Below are 11,575 nucleotides of genomic sequence, written 5' to 3'. Positions count from 1 at the left end.
TTTAGTTTGGAAAAGCCCTCTGAGATTCTTGAGTCCAACCACTCCCCCAGGCCTGCCAGGACCTCCCTAACCCATGTCCCTAAAAGCCAAGGGCAGTGCCAGAGGATTTGAACCCAGCTTAAGCCACCAGGAACCTCTGTGACCCCAGGCTGGTGAGTGCCCACACCCTGAGCCCTGACCTCACCCTCTGCCTGGTGGTGACATCTGGCAGCTTGAAGACAAATAGCAAGAATCTGGGGTTTTTAGGAAATCCCAAATATTTCCTGCTGCTGTGCCAGCCCCCAGTTTGTCTCCACTCGCTGGCTTGGCTCCACCTGGGTGAGTGTCCACACCTGGGAGGACCCCAGAGGGGTCTGGAGGAAGGATCTCACACATGGTCCCAACCTTGGTGCACACAGGGTTTGTGTGTTGGGCGCTTGGCATCTTGGTGACACCAGCCCTCAGTGAAGTCACCTGGATTATCCCCCACACCTGGCCCAGCCAGGGGCTCTGACAGCCTCAGGTGCCAGAGGGTGCAGAGCAGAGTCTGAGCTCTTGCAGGGAGGAGGATTTATTGCTTCTGTACTTGTGCCACCTTCAGGACAAAGGAAAACCCGGGCGGTCCCCACTCAGCCCTCCGCTCCCTGGACCATTTTCCATTTCCCTGCACAGCTGGATGTTCCTAACTTCCATATTCTCCATTTTCATGCCAGTTCCCAGCCCTGAGAGCATGGCTTGGAAGAAGGAGGGCACGAGCCCACCCTCGTGTTTCATCCAGCACCTGGATCACCTTGTGTTGACGGTGAAGAGCATTGAGGACACTGTGGCCTTTTATTCCAAAGTCCTGGGCATGGAGGTGGTGACTTTCAAGGTAATCCTAACTTGAGTTAGCAGGACCCCACCAGGTCCCCAGGGTTTCCAGGACTGCTCAGGGGAGTGGGTGCTGAAGATGTCCAGCCCAGGAAGTCTCCCTCACTTTGGCTTTTTCCTTTGGGAACAGGGGAATCGCAAAGCTTTACGTTTTGGACAGCAGAAGTTCAACCTGCACGAGGCTGGGCAGGAGTTTGAGCCCAAGGCTCGGCTCCCGGTGCCTGGCTCTGCGGATTTCTGCCTGATCACAGCAGCACCCCTGGAGAAGCTGCTGGAACATCTGGAGGTGAGGCAGGCTCAGAGTGTCCCCATGGCATGGTCACCCCAGGAGACACGAACCCAGAACCTCTAAATGACACTTTCCTGGAATTCCCCTGGAATTTTCCTGGGGAATGTCAGGGTTGTCTCATCCAACAGTTCATGTTTTCAAGACTGGGGGAGGAGGGCATGATGATGACATGACCTTGCTCTCCTGTGTCCTCCAGGCCTGTGGGGTGGCCATTGAGGAAGGTCCCGTGGCCAGAACTGGTGCTGTGGGTCCAATAACCTCCATCTACTTCCGAGACCCTGACGAGAACCTGGTTGAGGTTTCCAGGTACTGCACGGGTGTGGCTGCAGACACTGAAGGGAAACCCTGAGCACAGCCCGTGCTCTGCCTGGCTCCCTGCAGGAGATGGACCAGGTTTGCAGAGGCTGGTTCTAGCTGGCCCATTTAAAAGTCCAAGCTTTAATTGTGTTAACCTGGGACAAGCCTCAAATCATAGCCACAAAGAAGGGCTGCAAGGACATCAGGAGTTTTCCCAAGGCAGCCTGCTCTGCTCTGGGTGTGAATCCTTGCTTTGATAATCTCCACCACAGAGGCTTCATGGCCTTCTGGAAAGATCTGTCCTGCTGCTGCTGCACTGCAATTGTTGGGACATTTTCCTTAATTCTTGCTGTCGCTTTTGCTGGAGTCCTCACTCCTACACTGTCCACCTGTCACTCCTCTCCTCTTCAAAGTCCCTTTCCCACAGTTGGAAATTTCTGTCTCCCTTCCTCACATCCTCCTGATTCTTGTCTCAGCCTGCTCGGTGCTGGTGGCTCTCCCACCAAGCCAGAGGTTTAAATCCAACTGTGACTATCCAAACACACTCCTCGCCTGGAATTTGGGGATTTGGCCTCAGTGTGACACTCAAACACTCCTGAAATTGAAGCTTCAAGTTTCATCGTCAACTCTGTACAAATAATTGTGGGGTTTCTGTCACTCAAGACTGGAAAAAGCAGGGATGAGGACCCTCCATGAAGGGCAGAATGTCAGGAGTTCACCTGGATTTATGCAGGGATTGAGGATGGTCTGACACAGAGGAGACTGACTCTCATGGCACCTGGTTACTTGTGGGACCGTCCTAAGTTTTCTTCTTCCTTTAGTGATTTAAAATGCCATTTCAAAGTGATCTAAAAAGTATTAAACAATGAAGGATCCTCAAGCAGAGCAGTTCCCATGCTGGCCACACTGAGGTAGCATCGATATCCTCACGGGAACAGCGCTGGAAAGGAGGGAGAACTCTTCTGACCTCTACAGTCCAAATCCTCTATAAAATCGAAACAATCTCTCACTCGTACTCATTTCTTTCCTTGCTGGAATTTCTTCGGAAATCCAAAATTCTTCACTGTGCGAAAAAATGGCAAGGTCACAAAACGTTCAGTGCTTTGCATGATCAGTGGGGATGAGCTGGTTTCCACTGAGTTATTTGTGGGAGCTAAAGACAGGAAAGCCACTGGCATCTCCTCACCTTCATCTCGTGAATGGCGGTGCAGGAAGGGATCCCAGGGAGGGACCCCAGCGAGGGACCCCCGGGAGCGGAGTCCCCTCAGCCCCGGCGCCCACGGAGCATCCGGAGGTTGCTCTTCAGGGTGCTGATGTCCCCCGGCCGTGCCCGCGACCCTCGCAGGGTCGGTGCCCACGGGAGAGGTTCAAATACCCCATGGAACAGGGTTGGTTCCCACGGGAGAAGGTCAATCCCTACAGGAGAGGTCAATCTCCACGGGAGAGGGTCAAACCCCATGAGAGGGTGTCAAATCCCAATGGGAGGGGTTCAAAGCCCACGGGAGAGGGTCAAACCCCAATGGGAGGGGTTCAAACCCCATGAGAGGAGGTCAAACCCCACGGAAGTAGATCAGACTCCATGGGAGGAGGTCAGACCCCATGGGAGGAGGTCAGACCCCATGGGAGGAGGTCAGACCCCATGGGAGGGGGTCAGTGCCCACGGGACACAGTCAAACCCATGGAAAAGGGTTTTGCTCTCTCCCCTGGAGCCCATCTTGGCTCTGTTGATCCCTTTAAGTGCTCAGCTGCTGGCTGGCCTGGAGGACGCCGCCTCTGTGGCTTTCCCGTTCACTGGAGGGTCAAACATGGAATGAAACTTTTGGGGATCTCACACCTGGCCCAAACCATGGGAAACTCAAAACCTGACATGGGAATTTAGCGAGTATTTGGAATGCGTTGCTGATGGAGGAATTTCTCTTGGAGTGAGGGTGTTGGAGCACCAGAGGCTTTGCTAGCTGATGGTTGTTGTTGTCTCAGGGAAAAATAACCTGTGGGACTCAAAGTTTTTCCCTGGAGAAACCACTGGCCACAGGCCAGCATTCCAGCTGTCCATGTCCCAGCCTCTGCTGGGCTCCCCATCTATGGGAAAAGCCTCTGTATTGTGAGTATTCCAATTAAAACTGATGGTTTACATAAAGCAGAATTAAATCTTCATGGAGAAAATGAATTTAATTCTGTTCTTTATTCAGCAAGATTCACTATGAATATTGGACAGTGGATTAACAGGTGGGAAAACAGATTTCTTCTGGATGGTTCATTTCCCGCACAAACCATGACCAGCAAGAGAAAATGATCTTCCTTCTTGTCTGCTCCCATCTCATCCCTCTTGAATCCTAATTCCCACAGCAGATTCCACAATTTTATCATGATCCTATTGGGAAGGAGCTCTTTGGATCAGCAATCTCAGCATTCTGTGTGGAGAAATGTTGAGTTCTCCATCTCACTGCTCAGGGAGGGTTCAGGGGAAGGAGCCTTCCAGGGAATGGCTGCTCAGGAGCACAGATTTCATCCCAGCTGGAAAGATGAGTTAAGAGCCGAGTCACAGTGAGCTTCCCTTCCTCTCACAGGAGAGAAATGCGAATTTCCCTATGGGAGTCACAGTGTATGTGCCCAAGCCACCTCCTGGAGAAGCCCATGGGCAGCCTGGTGAGCCTGGGATGAGCAGAGATCATCCTCAGGGTGTAGGACTGATGTAGGATTCCTCACCCACCAACTCTCTTCCCTTCAGAAAAGACATCCAGCTCTCAAGGGTCCTCAAACCATCCTTTGTGCGAACACTGCCCACGGGCTGGAGAAACACGAGGCTTTTACTGGAAAGGAAGAGGATCCCTCTCTGCTGGAGAGTCCTGCAGGCAGAGCTGCTCACAGCAAGGATGGATTTTTCCTGTGGCCAGTGGAACTGCCTCACCCTGATCCCAAAAGTGCCCAGAGGAGCATTAAGAAAAGCACAGGCTCTGCAGCTGAGCCTCCTCCTCTCCCCAGACTCAGTATCCTGCACAGAAAATCTTGGAATCCAGCTGTAACAAATGTGTGGGCACTGTTCCTCCTGGAGAACTCGATTATACCCCAGGCTTCTCAGAGATTTCCATGGGATTTTTTTTATACTTGTGGCAGCCTTTCAGCTCCTCAGCCGGCATCAACCAGGAGTTGAAATTTACTCTGTGTGCTAGCCCAGACACACCTCCTGCCTTGTGGGTTCCTTTGGAATGATCTACTGGAAGGGATGGGAATCAATAAGAAAGCACCAATGAAGAAAGGAATCGCAGCTTCACCAGGACCAGTCCCTCACCAAGCCCCCACGCTGTCCCCTCACAGGCTGCAGGCCAGCTGGGAGCTGTCTGACAGGTTCTCCAGGTTGTCCACCAGAGTGATGATGGCTTCTATTTTTTCTTCTGGAAGCACGTGGGAGGCGTTGGATCGAAACTTCTTCAGGAGAGACTCTTTGCTCAGGGGCTTCCTCCAGTGGCCATAGAAAGTGTCACATTTGCCTGTCAGCACGTCCCCGCTGTGCAGGAGCAGGGCCACCTCTCCATACATCTTGTCAAAGTTGGCCACGTTGTCTTCAGGGTGCTCCACCACCACCTTGTCCAGCAGCTCCCTGAGCTCTTGCCGATGGATGCTGCTCTCGGAGAAGGAGCCCAGGCCCACCTCACCATCCAGCAGGGCAGCGCAGGCGTTGAACTGGAAGGAGTGCCTTGCCTGGTGCTCCGAGCTGGGGAAAGGCCGGTTGATGTACTTGGACACCGGGATCTTCAGCACAATGGTGCGGATCAGCGACGGGCAGAAGGACCCCGCGTAGTTGACGAAGAGATTCCGGACGGACAAGGCAGCATCCACCACCCAGTGCATCCCCAGGTGGGCTGGGAACCTCTTGAAGGCAATATCCTGCTTTTCCAGGAGGAACTCGTGGTGCTGTCCGGGCACTGACAGCGGTTTGGGGTGGTAGACGCTGTAGAAGGCGCTGAAGCCCGAGCAGCCGGGAATATCATCCAGGATCAAGGGGTTGGCCTCCATCCCTCGGGCTGCCAGCAGAGCGGCCTCCAAGCCCAGGCGGGTGGCGTTCCCCACGTGCAGAGGCTTGGCCTGGGTGGCAGCGTTGGCCATGGGTGACCCGGCGAGGGACGCGGCGATGCCCAGGGCGTGGCAGCACTGGGCAGAGCTGAGGGACAGCAGCTTGGCCGTGGCCGCGGCGCTGCCCAGAGTGCCCACCACTGAGGGAGGGTGGAACCTGCAGGGGGATGGCAGGAATGAGCAGCCCTGGATGCCTGGCACGGGTGACATCAAAGCATTTCTCCCATGAAAACCATTAATGGAAAATCAGGGGCGCAGGTAACACCAAAGCAATCCTCCCACGGAAAAAATTATGGAAAATCAGGGACCCATTAGACAGTGGAACTCCCTCATGATGGCTCTGGTGCAGGTGGGATTTACCCGATTCAAAATTCAATTAATAAATTAATTTAAAAATCAGTTTTACTGGAGTTTACTGTAACTCTAAATTTAGAGTTAATTAATGTCAATTTAGCCTAAAAACTGAGTTTGTTCTTAAAACCTCCTCAGAAACACCAAGGTGAGCTCAGCAACTCCAAAAAGCAATCTGAACTTTCTCCAGGAGGTGCCATGGCTTGTGTCCACACAAATTCCTCAGACAAATAATTCAGCCTCAAGCACACCCAAGGGAACAGTTATTGGTTGATTCCATCGCTCCGATCACACCAGGGCACTGCTGGTGGCAGCAGTTGGCCCAGGGGCTGTTCCCACCACCAAACTCTGCTTGGTGCTGGGGTCCTGCCCTGGCACTGCAGACTCCCTGGGAGTGCTCCTGAGGGTTATTTTTGCGGCAAAATCCCTGGAAATCATTGAATAAATGCATGGTGCAATCGCCTCTGGCATTTGACTCTCAGTGAGGCTTTACCCTGGGGTAAAGCTAGTTTAAACTGGACTTAAACTTGGCTTAACATCTGAAAACCCAGACCTGTAAACCATCTCCGTCCTCGGCAAAGAAGAGGAGCTTTACCTTTTGGGAATGTCGTGAGCCTCAGTGGAGAAATGCATGAGCCTCCCTTGCACTTCTAGGCCCACGTTGAAGGCCAGCAGGAAATCCAGGCCGTTGGGTTTGGTGTTCGGAGGGAGCATCTGGGAAGCTGCCAGGAGAGCTGGGAGCACGGCCCCCGAGGGGTGAGTGGCAGGGTGCCACGTGTCGTCAAAATCCATGGAATGAGTCTGCCAGGAAAACAGATGAGGGTGTGCTTGTTGGATGCTGAGGGAGTGAAGGGTCCCTGATGATATTCCTGGGGAAATTATGCCAAAGCCTCCACTCAGTGTCCCCATGGCTCCTCGAAAAGCCAGGACATTCCCAGCTTTTGTCCCCCATCAGTGACAACTCTATCTCCTGGAATGCTCGCTCCTGGCAACACAGGGCACAAATTCCCCTGGAAGAGCCAGGAGCACAGATAATGCTGGGACAGCCAGGAGCATAAATCTCCCTTGGAAAAGCTGGGAGCACAAAAACCAGAAGCACAAATTCCCTTGGAAAAGTCGGGAGCACAAATCCCCTTGGAAAAACCCAAAGCAGAGTTGGCCCAGCCCGACCCATCCTTACAGCCACGCCGTTGGTGAAGGCAGCCAGGGTCGGGGACAGCTTCACTCCGGGCTTGCCATAGACAGAGCTCACGGCCACGGAGGAGTACAGCTCCTGTGGGAAGGATGGAATGTCAGGGGAGCCCTGGAGCCAGCAACCACCAGGACCAGCCCTGGAGGTGGCAGTGGAGGTGGCAGTGGCAGTGACAGTGGCCCTGGCGGGGCTGTCCCTACCCGGCAGTAGCGCAGGGCGATGTCGAACACTCTTGTGGTGCTGCCCACGAGCCCCACTCCGATGCTGTCCAGGATCATCCTCTTGCTGCGCTGCCGCACGGTCTGGGACAGATGCTCGGGCTGCGCCGCGTGGATGAACGACGCAAAGCTGCTGGTCACGGATTCCTCGGGAGCGCTTCGAGTCACCACTGCAGGGCCAGGACACAGCGAGGGGACAAGGACAGTGCTGAGCCACAGAGAGGGGACAAGGACAGAGCTGAGCCCTGCGCTGGCAGCCACGGCTCTGCGCCCCAAGTGGCACCAAGCTCGGGGTGCTGCACCTGCCTGGGCCAGGTAGGTGAGTTTGGGGAGTCCTGCAAGGGCTGGGAACTGGAATTCATCATCCCCATGGCTCCCTTCCCACTTGGGGCGCTCTCTGGTCTATATGTTCTATATAGGAAATTTCGTATTCCACACACGCTCTGTGCTCCTCCTGGGGTGGCTTCCAGAATGTTCAGGTGAAGAAACTTCAGAGCTCATCCCCTCACCTTGGGGTTCCAACAACCATTTTTTGGGAGGTATCAACACAAATTATGTCCCTTTATCCAGAGGAAAGGCAGAGCAGGACTGGACCACAGAAATAAAAAACTTCCATAATTTTTTTGGAAAGCAGGACTAGACCCAGAACCTGGATTTATCCTGATGTTTCATCCTACAAGGCACTGAAGTGTCTTGACTTAGCCACCAAAGCTCTTAAGCCCTACATACTCCAAAGGATGCTAATCATTAAAAAGGAGTTAAAATTTTATGGAAAATCCCCAGTTTGTGTCTATTATATGTTTTGATTTCAGTGACAAATTGCCTTGTTTAGATTATATATAGATCATTATATATATATCTCAAATATATATATTATAATTTTATAATTAATACAGTATTTAATAATTTATAAAATTATTCATAATTCTAGACTTAGATACAGAAGGTCATGAATATAATTATATTCATAATTCATAGAATTAAAATTGTTATGACCTGTTACAATTTATATTGTTAATTTGAGAGTGCACAGGAGAGCAGGAAAAATAAAATTCCATGTAGCCAACATCTGCAGGATGGCAAATCCATGCATTTACTTATGGATGGATGTCGTGGTGCACACACAGATGGAGATAAAAGATTAAATAATGTCCAAATTAAATTTATCACAGGTGAACAAAATAAAAAACAATTTGCTCCAAGGGGAAAGCTCATCCAGATCGGCAGGTACACAAGAGGCTTTGTTTTCAGAACAGCAAACATGGCAATTAATGAAATGACCATTCTCTAATTTCCCTGGTTTGGACTTATCCCGAAATGTCACATCAGTGACTCACGGAGCACTGGCTCATGCTTGGGCTCACCTCGAGCCCAGTCTGAGCCTCCTGTAAACACAGCTGGGAATGCCATCACCGCCTGACTCACCGGGACAACATCCCCCCTCCCGGGGAGCAGGAACCCCGGCACTCAGAGCTCCGGGCCCCACTGCCCAGCCCAGCCCAGCCCGGCTCCCCTCGGAGCATCCCCGGTTCCCCCGGAGCATCCCCAGATCCCTCTGGAGCATCCCCGGTTCCCCTGGAGCATCCCCGGTTCCCCCGGCGCCCTCCCGGAGCCGGAGCGGTGCTCTCAGGGCTTGGAGACGCTGCAGGAAAATTTTCTCCAATCACTCAGCACCCAGAAAAGCTGGACTGGTTCCTTCCCGGTATCAAATGCTCTTTGTCACCTCAGCGGGCAGCTGGATTTTTCAACCTTTCAGATAAAAGTGTTCAATGACTCTGGGGTTTTCCTCCTGGTACAGCAGGAGTTCATTAAAAAATTAAATTTGATGCAGGATAAATCCCTGTGGATTATTGTTTCTCTTGTCCTCAGGTCTCGTTAGGCAACATTCCTTGCATTTATTTCATTAATAACTCATTTTAAAATAAATTGAGGTAATAGCCTAAGAATTAAAAACTTTCAATAAATGAGGAGCCCTTTTAAAAAAAAGTTAATAGACTTATAATAAAGTTGTAGTAAAGAAAGAACTTAATAAACATAATAGACCAAGAACATATTTTAAGATCAGTTAATAGACAAATTTAGACCAAGTTTAGAGACAAAATAGACCAAGTGTCTACATGGCCAAGCTGTGGTTAATTTATCCAAAGCTGGACAGTGCTGGAGCCACAGAAAGAGATCCATGAACCTCTCCAGGCAATGCCCAGGGCAGGGTCAGGTGGAATTAGGAAGCAGTGACAAGTGGAGGAGTTAAGGATCTGAGCCACCCTTTCAACATCTCACATTTGCCACCAAAGAATTTGGAAAGTCTGGTTGTAAACCAGTTAAAGTTCTGGTTTAACACAGGACTAACAGTCCACATTTTTACTCTCTGCTGCTTTTCACCTGGTCCTTTACCTCCAAGGGCACGAAGCACCTCAGGCACCCAAACATTTGGAAATTTTGCCTTCCAAGAATTTGGGGATTTCTCTGAGCCCAGCACCTTCTTTTCCAGCGCTGCCATGATTATTTGGGGATGCCCGCTAGGAAAGGGTGGGGAATGCTGAGAGATACAGACCGTGGGCAGCAGTTTTGTGGACTTGCCGAGAGCTTGCCAAGAACTTCTGGGATTTCTAGAGGAGAGACACAGAGAGGGAATCTGTCACCGGAGCTGCTGGAAGGTTTCTCGGAGCAGTTTTCCTGGTTATGCCTCTCATCGTGAGACGCTCGCAGATCAAACGAGCATGTAAAAGTAACAACATACTTAAAGGAGGGGGAAAAAAAAATATTTTCCGAAGCTGCGTCCAGCAAGGATGCCAAGAACATCCAGGGAAATAAATCCACAGAGCTGAAGGGACAGCAGAGCTTGTGCAGCCCTGCCACGAGATCCTGCAGCGACCTCGGAGCGGGCACGAGGAAAAAACCCAGGGAGAACATCCCAACAAAAACAACCCCCACATGGCACGGTCCAGGGAACTTTGGGGACGCATGAAAGGAGCAGGATGGCAGGGAAAGATCAGCAGCTGAATGAAGCAGCTGTGAAAACAGGGATTTGTTCATTTTGGGGCAGGTTTAATGCCACGCTCAGCTGGACCAGTGGAGGAACCATCCGGAAAGCGATGTTTCCTCTTTAAAGTGCAAAAGGGGAGCTCAGGGGTGGGGAGGGTTTGGATGGAAGAGCTTTACCTGGAAGGTGGAGTAGACCATGCTGGTGGCTGCTTTTGCCAGTGCCATTCCCTGCTCGGTGTGCTCGGCTCGAGGGGTGGCAGAGGTGTGTGGCTGGAAGGTGCTGGTGGCAGGGTTTATATCGGCGTCCAAAAGGCAATTTGCTTTCTGTTTTGTGCAACTGAATTTCCAGGGAGATGACATCAGCCCCTGGGGAGCCAGAGGGTGGGGGGAATCCATGAGGAGGGGTGGTTTGTCCCTGCTGGGCAGAAGGGAAATCCCTCCCCACCCCCCGTTTCAGGAAATAAATAAAGATTTTAGACAATAACTGACAAGGTTCAAGGAAACTCCTGTCTCCAAAATGCCACAGGTGCCAATGAGTGAAGCAACCAGCTGCAGGCTCCTCCTCCCGAGGAGGACTATAAAAGTGGGATTTACCAGGAAATGAGAGGGACAAGAGCATCCTCCCATTGAGCTGAAGCATCACCACAGCAGGTAAATCCCAGCTGCAGAGGTAGAAGTGAGGCACTGGTGGTTTTCTTGGCTGCTTTTCTTGAATGCCTTCAGTGTTTGGGTGTCTGGTTGAGTCTTTCCCAGCTCTCCTTCTTCTCCATCTCCAGTTCTGTTGGGTCACTGAACTGGGAGTTCACCCTGGAGCTTCCAGGGAGAACCGGGAGCCTTCGTTCCCAAAGCAATGTTTGGATTTTGGGGGAATTTGGGGCTCTTTGCTTTGTCCAGCACTGGAACCTGGAGACATTTATTATTTTGAGCAGAATACCAGGCTGGTGGGACACAACTTAATTAAAATTAGGTTTTTTACTAACCCCAATGCAGTCCTTTGTTGCAGCAACGTACCCCTGGCAATTCCATGCTGGTTTGCACCAGGGGAGAGGCAGGGTTGTGATGTGAAATCCAGCTGTGTGTTGTGTGGCTGTGCACCGTTCATCCTGCTGTGTTTATCCAAAATGAATTTTGTTCTCTTTCCATGTTTATCTGGAGACAGGCAGCGTTTCCTCAGAGCTCTGGAAATGTTTGTTATCACTAACAAGGTGGATGGAAAACTAATGGCAAGGTGCCACTGGGGATGAGTGAAAAAGGGAATGGTTTGGTGTGTGTAGATGTGTCCCACGGTGGGGAGCTCTCCTGGGGATGGAATGCCCTGGAGTA

General features: G+C 51.5%; 2 protein-coding genes across 2 annotated transcripts; one reads left to right on the top strand and one right to left on the bottom strand.

Moving 5' to 3' along the window:
- Nucleotides 1–685: 685 nt before the first annotated feature.
- Nucleotides 686–1,487, top strand: GLOD5 (glyoxalase domain containing 5). The gene is made up of 3 exons (XM_062503136.1): nucleotides 686–850; nucleotides 980–1,135; nucleotides 1,335–1,487. The coding sequence occupies exons 1-3, from the start codon at nucleotides 686–688 to the stop codon at nucleotides 1,485–1,487; spliced, it is 474 nt and encodes a 157-aa protein (XP_062359120.1).
- Nucleotides 1,488–4,744: 3,257 nt separating this feature from the next.
- Nucleotides 4,745–11,278, bottom strand: LOC134050228 (cis-aconitate decarboxylase-like). The gene is made up of 7 exons (XM_062503162.1): nucleotides 11,264–11,278; nucleotides 10,430–10,618; nucleotides 8,693–8,909; nucleotides 7,250–7,437; nucleotides 7,038–7,130; nucleotides 6,453–6,658; nucleotides 4,745–5,663 (listed from the first exon to the last, which is right to left on the bottom strand). Exons 1-7 carry the CDS (start codon nucleotides 11,276–11,278, stop codon nucleotides 4,745–4,747), a joined length of 1,827 nt encoding a protein of 608 aa, XP_062359146.1.
- Nucleotides 11,279–11,575: the final 297 nt, after the last annotated feature.

Source organism: Cinclus cinclus, chromosome 15 (genome assembly GCF_963662255.1).
Source record: "Cinclus cinclus chromosome 15, bCinCin1.1, whole genome shotgun sequence".
Lineage (NCBI taxonomy): Eukaryota > Metazoa > Chordata > Aves > Passeriformes > Cinclidae > Cinclus > Cinclus cinclus.
This window is presented reverse-complemented; position numbering and strand designations above follow the sequence as displayed.